Source organism: Neolamprologus brichardi, chromosome 2 (assembly GCF_056152115.1).
Source record: "Neolamprologus brichardi isolate AB-2024 chromosome 2, ASM5615211v1, whole genome shotgun sequence".
Lineage (NCBI taxonomy): Eukaryota > Metazoa > Chordata > Actinopteri > Cichliformes > Cichlidae > Neolamprologus > Neolamprologus brichardi.
In genome coordinates, this window is record NC_142105.1 from 18,532,313 (window position 1) to 18,551,106 (window position 18,794).

General features: G+C 39.6%; 2 protein-coding genes across 4 annotated transcripts; both read right to left on the reverse strand.

Moving 5' to 3' along the window:
* Positions 1-1,892: 1,892 nt before the first annotated feature.
* On the reverse strand, positions 1,893-7,428 carry fnta (farnesyltransferase, CAAX box, subunit alpha). The gene is made up of 9 exons (XM_006781850.3): positions 7,260-7,428; positions 6,347-6,432; positions 5,739-5,853; positions 5,395-5,499; positions 5,135-5,261; positions 4,748-4,896; positions 3,213-3,275; positions 2,809-3,001; positions 1,893-2,702 (listed from the first exon to the last, which is right to left on the reverse strand). Exons 1-9 carry the CDS (start codon positions 7,382-7,384, stop codon positions 2,535-2,537), a joined length of 1,131 nt encoding a protein of 376 aa, XP_006781913.1. The 5' UTR covers positions 7,385-7,428; the 3' UTR covers positions 1,893-2,534.
* A 998-nt stretch (positions 7,429-8,426) lies between these two features.
* On the reverse strand, positions 8,427-18,761 carry aup1 (AUP1 lipid droplet regulating VLDL assembly factor). Of its 3 annotated transcripts, none has more exons than XM_006781848.2 (12): positions 18,468-18,761; positions 14,795-14,932; positions 14,154-14,304; positions 13,170-13,351; positions 12,442-12,514; positions 12,252-12,325; positions 11,826-11,892; positions 11,523-11,625; positions 11,306-11,437; positions 11,002-11,141; positions 10,028-10,116; positions 8,427-8,767 (listed from the first exon to the last, which is right to left on the reverse strand). In XM_006781848.2, exons 1-12 carry the CDS (start codon positions 18,506-18,508, stop codon positions 8,722-8,724), a joined length of 1,236 nt encoding a protein of 411 aa, XP_006781911.1. In that variant the 5' UTR covers positions 18,509-18,761; the 3' UTR covers positions 8,427-8,721. The 3 variants fall into 3 exon arrangements, with proteins under 3 accessions (XP_006781911.1, XP_087703941.1, XP_087703932.1); XM_087847815.1 differs by having other exon boundaries at positions 18,472-18,498; XM_087847806.1 differs by lacking the exon at positions 18,468-18,761 and adding an exon at positions 15,812-16,359.
* Positions 18,762-18,794: the final 33 nt, after the last annotated feature.

Genomic DNA, 18,794 nt, shown 5'->3' on the forward strand with positions numbered 1-18,794 from the left:
TACTGTCCTGCAGATTGGCCCAAAGTTAGAAAGACTCATTTTTTTGTTAAGCAAAAAAAGTGGAAACTGTAAGCCTGTTCTTCACCTATCGCAAGCACCTTTCATTTCATCGCACTTTAAACTTTGTGGGTGTATTGCCAGGGACCCGAGTAAGTGCGGTGCCAAGTTTGAGGTAGTTTAAATGAGTGGTTGTCACATTTTGGATGAAAGTTGTTTTCTACTACCAGAATTTCCCCAAAGAGTTCCTGCTTCATTCTGTGTGTAGAGGAAGGAGCAAACATACACACAGAGGTCTGTTTGCTTGGCTATTGCTGTGAGGGCATGCATCCCCAACGTTTTATCAAAAGCTTTAACCCTAAAATCAGGTCTTAACCCTCAGAGACGCTTTTGAAGGGTGTAAAAAAAGGGCCGGCCAAACAACTGTATCTGTTTGAACATTTCATCTAAAACCACTCTCTTTATTTAATATAGAGATATTGCCTTTTGTTTATTTTTTAATATGATGTAGTCATTGCCCTTAATTTCCTGTTACAAATTACTTACAGATTAAACATATATACGGTACTGTCCAAAAGTCTTGAGCCATCCTCATTTCTTTGTTTTGCTATGAAAATGGGGAGAAGGTGCTAACAGTTTATTGAAACCTGTGAAATACAGTATCTAAGGCAAAAACAGAGTTTATACAGTTCCAATAAGTGTGAAAGTCAATATTTAGTTTGACCACCTTTATTCTTCAACCTAACATGAACTCCTAGCTAAGCTCTCCTGTATTTACCTTGAGTAGTCTTCAGGAATAGTTCTCCAGACTTCCTGAAGGACATTCAGAGCTCTTCTTTGGATGTTGGCTGCTTTTTTGTTCTGTGCTGTAAAGATGATCCCACACTGCTTCAGTAATGTTGAGGTCCGGACGCTGAGGAGGCAAATCCATGACTGACTGTTCCAATGTGTGCTTTTCTATCCAGGTATCTTTTTACTGCATTGTCAGTGTGTTTGGAATCATTGTCATGCTGAAGAATGAAGCTGCTGCCAGTCACATGCTTTACAGATGGTACTTTTACTATGTTTATAAATCCATCAACTTGGATGAGATCCCCAACACGACTGGCAGAAATGCAGCTGCGAGTAAAAAGTGACTAAAGATACAATCTAAATGTTTTTTTGCCAACTTGTCTGTTCTGTATAGACATCATCCCCTTGCATTAGGTGCTTTTTTGTGCTTGAATGTTTCACAGGTCAGTGGAAAATAAAATACCGTAATATTCTCTGAAAATAGTTGAAACTACTTCAAACAATAAGTCTGGGTCCCTGGGAGGAACACAAAGAAAAGATTGGTGGCTCAAACTTTTGCAAAGCACTGTAGTTCTTTTGATTTTTTAAAATCTGACAGTTCTGCACGGCCACATTTTCAAGGCACAATCTCATCCACACGCACACGTTAATGATCCTGATTGCCTGAATGCCACATGCTTAGCAATCACCTATAAATTGTAGCAATAACAGTAACCTGGGTTACACTCTCTTTGAATGGGCACCGACTGCACTCGTTTGCCAAGCGCGGATGACGTGACCGTGTTGATCACAGGGTTCGCCACACTATGCAAGCAGCGCTGCTCTAATGTCAACGATGCACTGAAGCTGTAATTACACACAGCTGGAACACTGGCTGCTCGGTCAGAGACTGTAAGGGGACAGATTGTGTTGTAGTGTCAGCAGAAGTAGAAACAGCTGCATCTAGTGGAGTAAATCCATTTCCTCGCTCCAAGGGAGGTCAGGACATGAGGCTGCGAGTGTCAATACACAGGCTGCAAAGTTCAGAGGACCAAACAGAAAAAAAATCAAACTAAAAAGTGTCTCATTTAAAGGGAGCAGCATAGATTTGAAAATAAGCAGCAGCACATGACTGCTTTTAATCTCAACTTGCTTCATTCCCACAAATAAACAAAAACAAAAAAAGACAACACAACATGTCACTGCTGTTATTCCAAACTTATATTTCTCATCTTTCCTTGAAACACAAGCAGATGAATTCCCCGTTCAAACCAAATATTTTCCTTTATATTTATGTGAAAAATGGGTTTTGTAACCAGAAGTCCAAATAAAGTCTTACTTTGAAGTCTGCTCACTAACGCGTCAGTTCCATGAATTAAAAATAACAAAAAGCTGTAAAACAACGTAAATGTCACACTCACAGGGGTGCAGCTGAATCCATGACAACATACAAACACATATTCAAGTTGAGACAAAGAAGAAGAACAGCCAGTTAATGAATCTAAATCTAAACCTGGCTAAAAGACTCACCTCCAGGTGTGAGACAAAACTTAACTCCCTCATTTTTTAAAGACTTTCTGATGTAGCTGTCACGTGTATTTCAGACTCTAGGTGACCTTATGTCTGTGGTTATTTCTCAAACCTTGTTCAGCAATACAAATTATAGCCATTTACAGTAATATCAAGCTCCAGGAGTTGATTCTGCGGACAGCAGGGCAGCGATGAAGCAGGGCAGGGAGTGGAAATGGTGCGAGTCCCCAGGAGACCTAGCTAGCCTCCTGCGACTGTGATGCTGAGATGGATGGCTCAGGATTTTCTGCCATGGGCTCATCAGAGAGAGTACCGTTTCCATATTTGTTCCTTAAAGAACGTCCCAAAAACTCCCAGTACTCTTTACGGATGGTGTCCTTCTCCTGTGCCAGTAGTTGACAAATCTTCAAAGGAAAACAACAAAGCACAACAACATTGTTTCAGATCTCGAGTTTGACAAGAACAACATTGGGTGCAAACTTTTATTTCTAAGTATGCCTAAGGACTTACTTCTAGAGCCTTTCTTAAAGTTTCCTTTTGCTCCTCCTCTTCTACCTTTTCTTTTTGGGCGATGTTCTCTAAGGCATCCTCATAGCAATCAAACAGAAATGCTAGCAGGTAAGGTGAACAATGTGTCTCCTTTAGCTCCAGCACCCTCTCCAGCAGACCTGGCTGAGATGACAGACCTCGGTCTTGCAGCATCCTTGGGGGGGAAAAAAAAGAAGGAAATAAGAGAGGATACTGGCAGTGAGCTTTTCCATTTTTAATAACTGTTTCTCAAGCTCCCTGTAGCATGCTATATATTGAATGTCTGAGGATGGCACAGTGAAATATTCTAGTGAGAAAATGTCAGCATGTTTGGGCCTTACAGGTAAACACACATAGGATCATTTACACTGTGATTTGCATCTTACCCTTTCAAATAATTCCATGCACTTTCATTATGGGGAGCCTTCCTGATCTGGGTGAGGCAATATCTGACACAAAGGGAAGAACAGCAGAAAAATGAATGCAACTGCACAACTGAAGCAGGAACAATGCTGAGGGTACAGAAACATGTATGTATTCATATTGCACACAGAGAGAGAAAGAGAGAGAGAGAGAGAGCAGGAGAGAGAGAGCGAGAGAGACTTCCAAAAAGTGGACTTAAGTATTTGGATTTTCTGATATTTGCTTCTGTTTTAAGTTGTCAGAAGTGATTTTAATGACTAAATCTTGAGTTTTTGACGTTCTTATAGCATACTATATATTGTATATTTCTTGAGATGGCACACTAAAACATCCCAGTCATTCTTACAACAGCAGAGGTTTTGGCAGTTTCCTGGTCTGGAGCGGTGGATATCCCAGCAAGGTCAGACCTTGCAATGCTCAAAGAAATTCCAAAAACACCCAAGTGCAAAAAACATGTTAAAGTTCCTGAGAGTAAAACCAAAACAAACACCTCATGCTAACTGTGAAGAAAAGTGGTGGAGGGCTGGGGATTTGGACTTGTTTTATAGCCACAGGACCCAGGCACCTTGCACTTATTGAGTGGCCTATGAACTCCTCTGTATATCAAAGTATTATAGAGTCAAATATGAGGCCGTTTGCCAAAGTTTGGCTGATATTGTGTCAAACAACAGGACAGTGATCCCAAGCACAGAAGCCAATCTACAACTGAATGGCTGAAAAAGAAAAGAATTAAGGCGGTGCAATGCTCCAGTCACAGTAAAGAAGAGTGGGCCAAAATTAATTCACAACAATGTGAGAGACTGATAAATTCAAACATAAAACAACTGCTTCAAGTTATTTTTGCTAAAGTTGGTTCTATAAGATATTACATCAAGGGATGAACTTTTCAGAGGAGCAAACAGAGACGCGTTAGCGCTTTTTTTACACGACTGTAGATTTTAGCTAGAATATTAAGCACGCTGTCAAACCGAGTTGTTCCATCTTTGTTCCATTATGTTTACAGTTTAGTTGCTCAGGGCTGTATTTACCTTGATGTTAGAACAGCAGAGCTCTTACACTGGAGCTGATTATTGATTATCTCTAGTACAGACTGAGTTTCAAACTGTTTTGCTAATTTTTATCCATGTTTTAGATCTTCTAGCTCTGCTTATTTTTGTGTCAAAATACAAATTCTAAACCAATCATATTTTAACACACATCAGTGTAGGTTGCGGTCATGAACTGGAGAAACCACACTGCGGTTTACATGTTATAAATAATAGTTTGGACTTGTCACACCGATTAAACATTTTTAGCGCCTCAGTTCTTACTTCAGAATTCACGTATGAAGGTAAAAAATTTCAAGCCTCCACTAAATATATTAACATTACTGAACCTAATGAGGTCAGCTGTGAGGCACTGGATGATTTTTAATATAATAAACCTAATATTTCCTCACCAATTAAACATTACAATTAATTAAACAACACTAGAAAAATGCAAGAAAAAAAGCACCTACTGAATCTCTCTCTCCACTACAGCTGGATCTGAAAAGCCTGTAGTGTGAGAAATCACAAAATGCCTCTGGTTCCATGCAGAGTTGTTCCTCACATCTTCCTCCAACAGATTCTCCACAAACTCCAGCTCATTGTCCCACAGTTTGTACTCCTGGGGTACAAAGAAAACTAAGCTGGCATCCAACACGTTTATGCGGTTACATAGTGCAGCGTTTGTGTCGTGCATTGCATGATACAAATACTGACCACAGAGGGACTCGAACTACACACAAACAGCCAACCAAATTAATCAGTGAAGGAGTCAGTCTGGCAGAGAGCGTCGCTGTGGGAGGAGAACTGGATCTCATTCCTCAGCTTTGGAGCCAAACTCTGCCGAGAGCAACACCTACCTGGATGACCCACTGTCTGTGCTGCCAAGCGTGGTAGTTCTTTGCATCTTGGCTGAGAATGTCTGCGATGAACTGGAGTTCCTCTGAGGGGTCATTCAACCACTCGACCACCATACGTCTGTGATGCCTGGAGCAAACGGAGGAGTTTGGAAAGCTGTCCTTATCTTCCAACTTTTTCATTAAACTTGAGTCGTTTTAGGAATGTTCCACTCCCACGCTCCTTTGTATGTGCTCTGGATAAATTCACATACTGCACTTACCAGACTTGATAGTTTTTGGGTTGCTCTTCAATAATGTTAGTAATGTACTTCATCTCCTCCTTTAGATCCTTCGACAGGGCTTGCAGGAGTACTCGCCTGTAGTGCCTGGACAGTACCACAGCATAGGTTAGATTACATTTTCACAGAAGACACTCATTTCTAAACAAAACAAACACATTTTATACTCTGATGCTGTTTTAAAATTGTGACTGGACTGAGGCACTGTACCTATAAACAGTACTACTTAACTATGAATGTCATCTCCTTTGCTCTTTTTCCCATTATGCGTAAATGCTACAACATCAAAAGATCAGCACTGCTTTTCCAGCAGGCAAAATGCTCACCAGACAGTGTAATTTGCAGCATTTAGGTCAATGGCATCTGCAGTCAGAGCAAAAGCCCGCTCAGTTTTTTCATCATTCTTTAGGAGGGCACGGAAATAGTCGAAGACATCTGAGACTGTTGGAAGAAAGACGTGAACATTAGATATGAAATCCTTCTGCAATCATATTTCATCTGAAATAGTTTGGATTTTAACAGACAAGTGGCATATTAACGGAAAAAACAACATAATGTGCCTAAAGGAAGGAAAGTACAGCAAGGAAGCCAGGTGTCACCAGTACGGCAATGATTCTCCAAGTGTTTGGAAATCTACTGGAGGCATAGAACACCATTATTCCAAAAAAAAAAAAAAACACCAAAAAAACCCCCCAACCAAACAAACAAACAACCAAACAAAAAAAAAACCTACTTTGGTATTTTTACAAATTAGGATGAGGGTACTGGCAGTCAAAAATGTCCCAAACAGCAAATGATATTTGCTGTCATTGTCAAATGTCATTTTCATAATCATAAAAAATCTTAAATATATAAATATCTTGCAGTGACCTTTCCCTCTACCCACTTCCTTGCTGTCTTGCAATTCCCTATGAGCCTTCCATGGTTCACTTACACTTTTCCGAGTAGGCGATCTTCACTACAGGATTTGGTCCATCATCCTGTGGAACAGGCTCCAGGTCAGCCCACTCCTTTCTGTCTCTGAAACACAAAAACACGGAGGTGGATTAACTGTCAGTACAGCCTGATAGTAGCTAATGTATTTAGTTACACAGGGCCAAGATCCATCTAGAAACAAATATATTGTAGATAATCACCAGCCCAGTCACCAGTTTTTGGTCCACAAATAAGGCTTTAAGAACCATTAAACTTGCTACTACCACGTCTGCTGTCACTAAATTCTCCCATAAATTCAATTCAGGCTTCTGTGAGTATTATATCTCTTGATATAATGTCTCTGACTGAGTTAACTACTTTTGGGGGAATGTGTGCACCGTTTTTGTGATCAACCAATGCATTTATCAGCCATTTCTGACCGCCATATAAACAAGGAGGTCTCCTATTCTTGGGTAAAAGAAAACCCAAACAGCAAAGTCATTACAATGCTGCTGATTGTCATCTGACACTTTGGAGGGGGCGGCAAAAAAAAAGCCTCTGTGCAAGGAAAAAAACTGCAAATGCGATAACTGTTTAACTTTATACTGAAATCATTAAGACAAGCTGTGACGTTAGGACGCCAAATTAACCTGGGTACTATTCTTTCTGAAGGTATTGGCTAGAATAAACGTACAGAGCTGAACCTTCTACTAGAAAGAGGGCTGTTAGCGCAACTCCTCCGGCTTTCCATCACAAAGACGATAATTATAGTGCACTTTTGACAGCTGCTAACAAAACTCGTATTAAACTATAAGTTATCAAACATTACCGCGTTATAACAAAACGAGCTACAGAGTAGTTACTAAGTACCGGTAGAGGAGCGACCAAAGCTAAGTTAGCCACCCAAAGAGAAAGTGATAACTAGACACTACCTGTAAAATAGGTATCGAGTCGGGTCAACAGCAAATTCATCCTCGATGTGCTCCTCGACCTCTACATCAAACTCTTTGTCTTCGTTAACTTGTACAGATTCAACTGTTTCCTCAATGTCCGACATTGCTAACTAGTTAGCTTAATCGCAGTTGTGCTCCGTTGAGAAAGAAAACGTCATATCCGGTGTAGCGAAAAAAGTTGCCTTTAAGTGCTGCTAGGAAAGGGAGAATTTCTATCCGTAATTATCACCTAATAATAATAGACAACCACACGGTCCATACGATATGTATAAGTTTCAGTCAGGTTCTTGCGTAATTTGGCGTACCTCAGTATTTTCTCCCTGTTTTCCTTGCTTTAAGAAAGGTTCTTGACAGACACCCTTCCACTGAGATGTTTCTTGAATGTGTAGCTTTCAGATACTGTTCATCTGCGCTGTTGATATGTTTTTAGGCCTGCCCCTTCTTTTGTTCCCCACTTCTCCAGTTTATGGAGATAAGTTTATGCAAATGATTTTAAAAATACCACGCTGTCTTCCAAACGGTGTTATTTGTTTTTCAGTAGCTTCAACTAAAGAAACTGAAACAAATGTTACTTTGTAAAAGGCTGCTAGTAACAAAGTGCCTAAAGATCTAAGTATTGGTTTTTTTTGCCACCTGTGTAGACAAAACACTGGTTCATTCCTTGAGTTAGGTGCCTTGTTATGTATAAATGATTCATAGGTCAGTGGTTTTGCTGCCTTTTCAGTTATCAAATCCCACAGTGACTGTTCCAGCTGGTCTTCATGTCACACAGTTTAGTCTCAGTTTATGGATGTTTGTTTTCAACCTGTTACAACTCATCTGACTTTTAAATTTCTGATGGAGTTGTAACTGTGTGTGTTCATCAGTTAAATGTGTGAAATGTTCACATTAATTAAAAATACACCATCCACTAGTTTCTAGATTCCTGCTGTGTCTATAGGACTGCCGAGGTTCGCTATGTTCTGGCTCCCTCTTATGGCAGGATTTGGTTGACATATATTTGGAGAATAGAAAAAACATAAAACTATTAAAATACAATGTCATGCAGCTGGAAGTCAAATTTCACTTTACTTGCCAAAACCTGGGGCCTCTTAATCACATACCAAACTCTTGACAACACATGGATGTGAAATCATTTCATTAAAGCAAGGTCAAGCAGAGGTTTATTTCCATCAACAACTCTGGACATTATAAAAATAAATAGATGATTCACAGTCAGTGGATTGTAATACAAACTGTTATCAAAATTATGTATCAGCCAGAATGAAAAACTGAACACATGCATAATCACCATTCCATGAACTTATATATGTCCCGAATACGTAAGAACAAAATCCTTTTCGTCAACAGAACTGTTTGGGGAAATATAAAATCACCATTCAAATCAGACAGCTATGCAACGTGAATATGCTTCTTTCCATAATTGCTTGACCCAAACTGTTCAGTGACCGTCTTCCTGCTCCAATCCATGTTTTTCAATGTAGCGTCTGGAAGAAGGGAAAAGGAAAAGAAAAAGATTAAATACAGCTTTTATTTAGCATCATAAAAGTTTAATAAACACAACTACAGAACTACAGATGCAACTCTGACACGTCCAGACTGACTGTGATTGTACAGTTGTGCTCTTATTAGGGTCTAAGACCACGCTAATGCCAAATTATTTTGACTTTTAGGTAATAGTGGCGTGAAGGGAGAAAAAAAAAATTGATTCAGCACCACGACAGTATTTTATTATCTTGATATTTTGCATGTTCATCAGGCACATCAAATATCTATATTTAAATAAATTCAAATACTCTGGTAATACGACAAACAAGAGAACTCATCTCATGCACCACCATCGAGAGATCATGTTTGCCAAGCAAACTTACATTAAATCGGCTCAAGCAATAAATAAATAAATAAAATCACTGGACACGCATGTCCGAGCTCAGAGCAGGCTAAAACCTCAGTCTCACAAGTAAAAAAAGGACAGCAACCTCTTCACATCTATAAAAAAAAAGGTAATGGCACTGACATACTCAGTCATTGCTTACATAGTTACCAAAACTTTTAGTGCTACAATTGACACCAATGCTCACATAGGATTTCTTCTCTTACGATTTCCAGCTTTATTACCTTTATTTAAAAAAAATGCACTGATGTATTTTCAGCCACGTGGGGGCAGCACAACAACCTTTAAAATACTAGCCTATTACCACAACACAAAGTTTGTATAGCAGATGTGTTTGGACACAGCTGCACTCATGAGAAAATCCAGCAGACTCACAACAAAGTTAGCATTCATTTGGAGTCATCCCTCTGGCTTTTATTAGACTATAAATAAAATTATGCTAATGCTTCACCGTGTTCATCAGTGTCTTTCCGCCGTAGGTTTTGCCAGGTACCGTTTGTTGACAATTTGTTCCCCAAAATTGAGTTTAGAGATGTGGATGTTGTTTGCCAAAACAAAGTTGTGGGATTTAAATTTGTAAAGACACTTTCTGTTTTGCATACGATCTGTGCTTGGTGTTGCTCGAATACTGTGAAGAATCAGAAATGAACAACACACTCAACCCAAAGCAAGAAAATCTCAAATCAAATGAATGTTGCATAACTTCTCAGCCCTGAACAACGAACAACTAAACAGCTTTGGCTGTTCTCTCAGGTCTCTTATTAAGATGAACTGAACTGTCATGGGGTATTATTACAAAGTCCAGAAACACTTGCTTAAAGCAGTAAAGATAATAGTTACTAGAAAATCTCACCTTCGTGCAAAGTTATACAGCGCTTCTTTTCTTTCTTGGAGAGACAAATGTCTGTCGGTTGGTGATTTCCCAAACGTTTTGGCAGCAGGCTATGAATAAAAACGAAATGGAATTTAAAAAAAAAAACAAAAACAAAAAAAAAACACAACTCCAAAAAACTTCTTATTACCACTCATATACACAGATAAGCCAAAACTAACAGAAGACACTAGGGCTCATTATATTGTACGGATGTATTTGAGGATCTGGGATGTGCAGTCTTAAAAAAATAAGGAGATGGCCGCTTCACGTCTCACTGATTTTGACAGCATGTGATGGACCGACTGCATATTGGGCTCCTTTACTATAAATAATATCTTAGTGATTATTATCATGCAATGCAGCTAAAATGTAAGGTAAAAAGTGTGATAAAAAGACACTGATATGGAGCTTATGAGATCAAAAGATCAAGATCATCTTCTCGTACACCTCTGGACAGCTTGTGCCTTTTATGGACCTTTTCGGTATCACTTCATAAATAATAATTTTTTACCCAACTTATTACATGACTTTTTTGCCTGGTACCAATAATTGAATGATTTAAAATTTGACAGGTTGTCCTCTTATCATGTTTTTCTTTCAGATGCATCAAACACAAACAGATTAACATTTGTTAGATGTAGTTCTTTAGTTACCCGTTTACAATCTTCCTGACTTTACAAGCTGGTTGTTGCGTTTGTGGTGTGTCAACAGGGAAGTTGCAGAGCGCCCTCTGATGGGCGAACTTTGCAATTTCCACACTCATAACATCACTGAAGGCTGTTTCTCCTGTTCTTTACTTTTTAAAAATGTTGTTTATGACTATTACAAATGCAGATACCAACAGATCCCCAAATAGCTTATATCAGTCAATGATATTGACCCGCAAATTAATCAGATGTGCTCTATAACTTCCAATTGTCTGGTTAAATTCTAGGAAATAGGCCTTATCAAACCTTTAAGGTGGGAGCAGGACCAGAAGAATAGGAGCTGATCTTGGAAGGGCCAAAAGTCGAGATCCCCGTTGCTTCCATTGATGTTTCCTCCTTGTTCTCCAGCAGATTTGTAATGGTGGTGTCAACACAATTGGTTTTTGCTATACACAATAAAAAGAACACCTGTTAGTGCATGGCAAATGAATCTATCATTCTTTTTAAAGGACTTCTTACAAAGTGAAAGTGTGACAGAAGAGCTCAGGTGCAGAATGAACATAAAAGTGTATTCCAAGAAAATAGATGTGGTAGCCAAATGTAAGTGTACCTAAATCCTTTGTGATGACATTCAGTGGAACATGGGGCAACACGTCCTTCACCTGCTGGGCCATCTTAGCAATCCTGCGGTCATCTGTGCCCAAACTCATGAATCCAAGCCCAATAGAACCAGGTGTTACACCTACATTTAAAAAAACCCAAAAAACTCCAATCAGTTGAATCTTCCACATGGTCAGAATTGATGTTGAATCATGTGACCGACTTACTTGTGGTTGTTTGTGGAACAATGCGTTTTGTCCTTTTGATGTGCTCTGCTTTATCAGCTTTAGTGATTTTGGTGGCGACCAAGCCAAGCTCAGCAGCTAGCAGCTAAACAAAAACACACAAGCAGAAAGTGGGAACTCACATCTGCTATGTATGAGGTTTTGCAAAACAACAACAAAGAGATCTGTGTACAGGTGCAAGGCTTCATAACTCTTACACATATCACACACACACACACACACATATTTGTTTTTACAATTACAAATATAACTCATGTGCATCCAAGTGGCGCATGCTGTTCTTACCTCCTGGACTTTGTTGGCAAACTCCTGTGTCGACTCGCCATCTTGTCTGGATACTGTTGGGAGCCAACTGGGATGGAAACGAAACACAAAAAAGCAATGCTAAGAAGACAATCTGAACAATTAGAGCAACAGAAATATCAAAAATCAATAGAAGGTCTTTTCAAAAACTCAGACCAAAAAAAAACAACCAAAAAAAACTTGCTCATGAAAGCAATACGATTTTGAAATGCACATTCATTAATCAGAAGTCCTGGCAGGAGCATGAGCCTGAGGAGGGTAGTTTGTGCCAAAAATTCACAGGTTTTTTTGGACTATTTTACATAACAATCTCCACAAAACCAGGTTAGGGTAAAGGAAATAAGACCTACATTGTGAAAAATGTGGCTGCAGAAAAAGATAGAAATAATGACACAAATTATTTAGTACCTTACATGATACACTGTCCATGGAACAAAAAATGTCCATAAGAGCTCCGTCAGCCAGCTGGACTCCGGTGTGCTCTGTGTACAGACAGGAGGTAATTGTGTTGTTAGATTACTTTGGTGTGCAGTCACATCATTTCATCAGCTCTTTTTAATGTCACTTTCATTCTAAATGTGAGTTCAAATGACTTTACCAAAGAGATCAATGGTCTGGTCACCCGTAAGGCCACAGGTTGGATGGATTCAGTCAGTGAGAAAGGCCAGGAGCTGAGAGAAAAAACAAATATAGATATTTAATATAGTAGCTGGTTGGGCTTTGTGCTGTGAGCCAATAAAAATTGATTTTATTGTTAAAGACATTCGGGATATGTGCAATTAGTCAGCTAAGCATTTAAAGGCCAATGCCTTTGGTAGTTAGCATCAGCAACATAGTGAACAGGTGATTCTGACATGGCACAAAGGAGGTGCAGCCTAAGAGAGTCTGCGTTAGGTTCCAGTGAAAGAAGAGTATCAGAGACTGTAAAGAAAAGCATGGCAATAATCACAACCTCATTATAAAGTGCAACTCCCAGCTTCTCTGGTTTTCATGTGCGTCTCCACTGAGGATACAGTACACTTGTTTCAGTCTTACTCGAATTAACTATAGAAATGAATCAATTTAGCAGCTGTTTTCACTTCCTCGCACTAATTTCCCTTCAACTCTAGAGGGAAATTAGTGGGGGAGACTCAACCGCCAAAGTAATTCATCTCTATCTCAATGTGCCATGAAAGAGGGATGATAATTTGTCGCTGGCTGCATTAAATCACTGGGTATGGGTAAGAGGCCAAAACTGTCCCAGGGTGCTGATGAATTGCAAACACTTGCTGTGTTATTGGATAGTTCTTGTTTATTACTGTACAGTAACATGTGTACAAACGTCACCTGAATTTGAGAAGACCGGCACGGCCATTTGTGGTGTCCTCTTCAGGAAACAGGAGCAAAGGTGTGGTGCCTTCAGCAGAGCAGTAACTCTGCAGAGACTCCCCTATGGCTCCGGAGCCTGCATGGATTTCCATGAAGCCTCTGGCCCAGCACACAAAGCCTGTGGAGCCATCTAACTGGGGCTGATAGGCAGAAAGAGACGGGTCAAATTCACCACATATTTACATATCTAAAATACATTAAAGTACACAGGATCTTCTTTCAACTGACAGACCTTGAGAATAGATCAGGTATATTATAACATGTGTTAATGCACCAGCACAATCTTGCCTCCACGCACAGCCCTCTCAAGGTCCTGTCACAGCATTTCACTGTGATTGAGGTGCATTGCAACACCTTGAGAACTGAATTTTTCAGTATATCTGTTAGAGATTTGTTTCTGTGCCAGGGATCATTGTCCTGTTGCATAACCAAATTTGGACCAAGCTTCAGCTGTCAGACAGACGGCCTCACATTTGACTCTAGAATACTTTGGTATACAGAGGAGTTCACGGTCGACTCATTGACCATGCAGTGGTCAGAGAGACTGAGCATGGGGTGAATTTGCTGGGACGTAGCACTCCTGGAAAGACATATCTGAATGCTCCAGACCAGCAAACTGCCAAACACCTCTGCTTTTAATAGAGGTGCTCACACAGCGCATCAAGTGCATATGATTAGAGTTACCTAACTGCTAATTACCAGCTTAGTTCCTACAAAAGTTATAATGGAATGCACAGACAACTGAAAACTTTCTTCTTCACAGGACTGTATGTAGTGTCAAATTGTATTTATTTCCAAGCCTTGTAATGCAATGATGTCACCATAGACTTGTTAATAGGAGGGCACTGATGCAATCAGCACACTGACACTGAATCCCTGAATGTGTAAAACATGCTGCATGACACGGCTGAGTCAGGAAAAACGTTCAAGCCAAGCACTCACTGTGTTGCAGGGGGTCAGGAGGTTGATAATGTTGTGGTCGAACTCTGTCACATGATTGCATATGTACAGCTTGGTGTTTTTGTCTCTGGAGCGGGGATTTTTCTGTCTCACATGCATCCCCAGCACCGAGCACATAACCCTCACAACAAATCTAGAAGCAAAGAAAAAAAACCATGATGTCAGCATTTAAACACAATTGGCAACAGGATAGTCCTCAATAGTGTAACACTGCATGTATAATTTACCACAATGTGCAATACGTACAAATATCTTTTTTCTTAACTGCTCTTATAACCTCCAGGGCATGTACATGCTTTGGTTCTTTAATCATGCAGTCACCACCTTTCTTCAAACTAAAATTACAGTGTGCAAAGTACAATTACCTTCCACTGGCCTCAGTAGTATTTATTGTGGTTAAAGTGAATAAACTCTGACAAGCAATTACAGTTATTTTAATGGCACAGATGCCATGTGTGTTAGCATTAACTGCTATTGTTATCCCTTATACTACAATTTCACCTCAGTCATTATTGTCACACACACACAAACATGATTAGAAGTGACACACAAGACGACTCAGCTACAGATTTGGTTACCGCTGACAGTAAAATGTGGTATTGGAACACTTTTTCAACACTTGCCTTCTTATAAAACTCTCTGGAAGTGCACAGCTGACCAGGAACACATGAACACCAATAAAAATACGTATGAACATTAAAGAAATGCCGACTGGAAAGTAAATCAGCAACAGCAGAAGAACGACAGCATCTTTGGGAAACCTGCAGAAAAACAGAGCAGAATCAAAAAAATGACATTTGGAATAGAAAACACAAAAGAAAAACAAATCTAAATGTAAATTTATAGTTGAGAGAATTTAAGTGACTTCCAAGGGATCTGTAGCAAGATTGCTTTATCCTGTGCGGATTATATTTCAAATGAACCAACACATTTTTAGCCCTTTTTTTATTTCCCAATTTCAAAATATAGACCTCACCATCAGCCTCAAAAATACCGTTCTGTGGTTTGAATGACAGCATCTTTCACAACCTACTGATCTTCTTCCTTTTATTACTGGATAAATGTGCACTGAGCCATAGCATGAACTCACATCAGAGTTTAACCATTTCACTCTATTGTTATTCAACTATGCAATGATATCCAATGATACAATACTGTGAAAAAGAGCCATCCATAATCTGTTTATGTTTTGATACGAAATGGTTATAGGTAGGGATGGGTATTGATAAGATTTTCACGATTCCAATTCCATTTTCAATTCTGTTTAACGATTCGATTCTTTATCGATTCTTTTTAAAAAAGGAGAACACTAAGGTTGATTAGCTTAGAACTTTGTTTTATATCTTCTCTTTGAACAAGATAGAAATTTAGGAGCAACATGGCCTTACAAACCCAACAGTGAGATCTTAAGAGATCCACAGCCTATGGCTCTTCAATGGGGTGTCACAGGGTCCCCAGGAAAAAAAATGTAAATGTAAAATAATAAAATAAATATTCTTCTGTAGCAATAACAAAGTATAACATAAGCAGGGATTTTTCTGTCTCACATGCATGCCCAGCACCGAGCACATAACCTTCTGTAGCAATTACACAAGAATATCCAGTAATGTCCCTGCCTACAATTAAACACATTCACTTACCGAAAATCGGGGGCATCTGCTGTGGCAAATGGGTGCAAGCCTTTTACCACAAACTTAGTCACTGCTCGGTGACATTCGTCTATCCTGGCCTGAAAGGAGACGCTACCGATAGACTGCAGCGAGAACTGCCAGCATCTGAGCCAGCTAGACTCTGCTAACATAATATGAACTGTTAGTTGATTATTTACCTGCCGCATTAACGGGAGAGGACGTGCAAACATTACCGCTGCTGCTGGGTTGAGATTCACGAGTCCGGAGCGGAATTAAAAACACGACATTCATTTAAGGTTATCGCGTGTTTTGTGAGCAAATGCTTTTGTATATTCGTAGTGTTTCCTTAAATGAAATATATACTTTGCAAGTATTGCAAGTTGCCCTGTTGTCATCCGTTCTCGTAAAGTATAACCAAACTTTTGAGCGTTTGAGCCGCTTAGGCGCCGTGTTTCCTGCCAGGTAAATGACGCTCCGCAACGTGGTGACTGGAATCGATAAGGGAATCATTTGCAAAAATGGCAAACAATTCCAAGGAATTGAAACAGTGGGAAACGGTTCTCGATACCCATCCCTAGTTATAGGTGCAGGTATTTATTGCAACATGTTCAAACACACACTGAAATCCAGTACGTAAATCAAAAACAGAGTTTGTACAATTCCAAGCTTTCCTATTGTTCTCCAATCTTCTAGGAAGACATTCAAAGCTCTTCTCTCTGTCAAGATGATCCATCACTTCTAGAATAGTGTTGAGGTCCGGGGTCTGTGGAGGCAAATTCATGCTTGATGGTGTTCCAATTTGTGCTTTTCTATTCAGGTATGTTTTTACTGTGTTTTGCATGTGGCTGCAGACACTCACTGTCGTAATTCTTTCCTGTTCATACTGAAGAGAAGTTGAAGCAAAAACATGGATTCATCACTCCATCAGCCCACTGACCTCCACTGATCATACTTCATCCTTTTCTCCTCTTTTCCCTTCCTTAAGAAGGGCTTCTTGACAGCGACCCTTAGACTGAGACCATTTCCAATGAGTCTTCAGTGAACAGTAGCTGGATTAACTAAAGGGGCAGATGTATCTCTCAGGTCCTGTCAGGTCTATGGCAGATTTTTTTCCTGTTTCTTAAGGACTGTTTCCTGTTTCTTAAGGACATGACTTTCAGACACTTGCTGTAGATATTTTTTTTAAGCCAGCCACTTCATCTGTCCTCCTCTTGTCCAGTTTCCTCATATTTTCATGCCAGCAGATCTCGGCATGAAAATTTGAGGAGAATCACCTTTTTCTAGAAAACATATTATTCGACATCTGCCAAACTGTTATTTTTGACATTTTTCACAGATTCAACTAAAGAAATGGGAACATTTTATAGGTTTTTTCTTTTATAGACTGCAAGTAAAAAAGTGCCTAAAGATACAATGTAAAATTACTTGTTTTTGTTACCAAGTTTTCTGTTATGTAAAGACACAACATCATCCCTTGCATTAGGTGCTTTTTGTTGTTTGGATCAACTGCAGGGCCAGATGCATCTTTCAGGTCCTGTGACATGACTTTTACTGGCTCATCTGCTGTTGATAATTTTTAAAGCACTGCCATATAGTGTGCTGCAATATGTTACTGCAAAATGCCAAATTTTCAGCAAATAGCACTTTGGGAATCACCTTGTTGTGACAAAAGTATTATATTACGTCTGTCAAACTTTTATCTTTATGTTTTTGTGACAGACTGCTGATAACAAAGTAATTTAACATTGGTTATTTGCCAAGCTGTCTGCTATGTGTAGACACAACACTGTTTTCATGCCTGAAGGAATCATAGATCAGTGTTAAGTGGTCCATTACAAGGACTGGACTGAAAATGAGTGAAAAGGCAGCAAGTGTCTAAAGAATAACGTTGAAAGACCTTCAGAAATCCTGGAGAACCGATGCTCAAGACCACTTTAAAAAAAATACAATCAAGTCTGACGATATGAAGGGTGGCTCGAGGCACAGTACTGTACACACGTTAGTAAAACCAATCGCAGAGTTAGAGCTGCTTTTGTTTCAGCGTTTTTACCAATATTACACGTGTCACTACTCGATTCCCTCTGCAGTCAAGCGCTAGAGAACATTTCGAAACCTCATTATAAACGCTCTAGTCGTCATTACCACTGTCTACAGGCCTCATGTCCGCCCTCTATTCAAGTCAAAAACACTTTAGTATTTAAGTACACAACGACAGCTACTTTTGCGGTCAGTTTTTTTCTCCACTTTACACGCGCTCAAATATAATCTCTGACTTGTGTCTAGATCAAAAAAATTTAAGTCTTTTAAAAAACTTCACTCTTGGTTGTCACAAGGCAAGCAGTGAATACATGAAACCAACAGACATCTAAGATTAGCTAGTGCACGCATTTCATGCTGCAACTGATCGGCGTGCTTATTAAAATTAGCACTGGACAAGGTTTCATGTCAAACGCTATCCATGACTTGTTTACTATAACGTTGCCAGTATCGGCTATCTAGCTGCATGTTTTCCAGATTATTTAATACATCTTCTACTATACTGGTTAGCTGCTCGATAATAAACGTCGTCGACGCTATAACCTCTGTGTATTTCTTCAACGCGCTAATTAGCGCTAAGTGAAGGTTAACCGAGCAGTTTACACTACTTAGCAGTTAGCTGACTTACCGACGAAAGTCAAACATGTCTTCAATTCCCCGAGTCTCCATGTCTGCCAGTCAGACCTTCAGAGGCTAATGCTAAAAATACAACCTGACCCCTAAATATAAATTAGTCATTACTTTCACGACTGCACCTCTGTCATGCGGTGGGTAAACTGGAAACTGGGTAGCTTTAAGGAGCTAGTTAGATTATAGTACAGCCTTTTCAGACCGCTTAAGTACGCGACTTTAAAATGTTAGCTTTGTGGTTAAATAGCGCTAGCACAGATAATGGCTTCAGTCGGCACGACACCACTTCCGGTCCGTTGTTAGAATCCCCTAGAATAAAAGCGCC

Excerpts from the sequence above, each read along its gene's own strand:
- fnta (XM_006781850.3), bottom strand. The coding sequence starts at position 7,384 with ATGTCGGACATTGAGGAAACAGTTGAATCTGTACAAGTTAACGAAGAC. Across the intron at positions 6,433-7,259 it reads ACTCGATACCTATTTTACAG|AGACAGAAAGGAGTGGGCTG; the intron begins GTAGTGTCTAGT and ends TTTGTGTTTCAG. Across the intron at positions 4,897-5,134 it reads ACAGACAGTGGGTCATCCAG|GAGTACAAACTGTGGGACAA; the intron begins GTAGGTGTTGCT and ends TTTGTACCCCAG.
- aup1 (XM_087847806.1), bottom strand. The coding sequence starts at position 16,032 with ATGTTTGCACGTCCTCTCCCGTTAATGCGGCAGGTAAATAATCAACTA. Across the intron at positions 11,893-12,251 it reads TGGACAGTGTATCATGTAAG|TTGGCTCCCAACAGTATCCA; the intron begins GTACTAAATAAT and ends TTTCCATCCCAG. Across the intron at positions 8,768-10,027 it reads CTGTATAACTTTGCACGAAG|ACGCTACATTGAAAAACATG; the intron begins GTGAGATTTTCT and ends CCCTTCTTCCAG.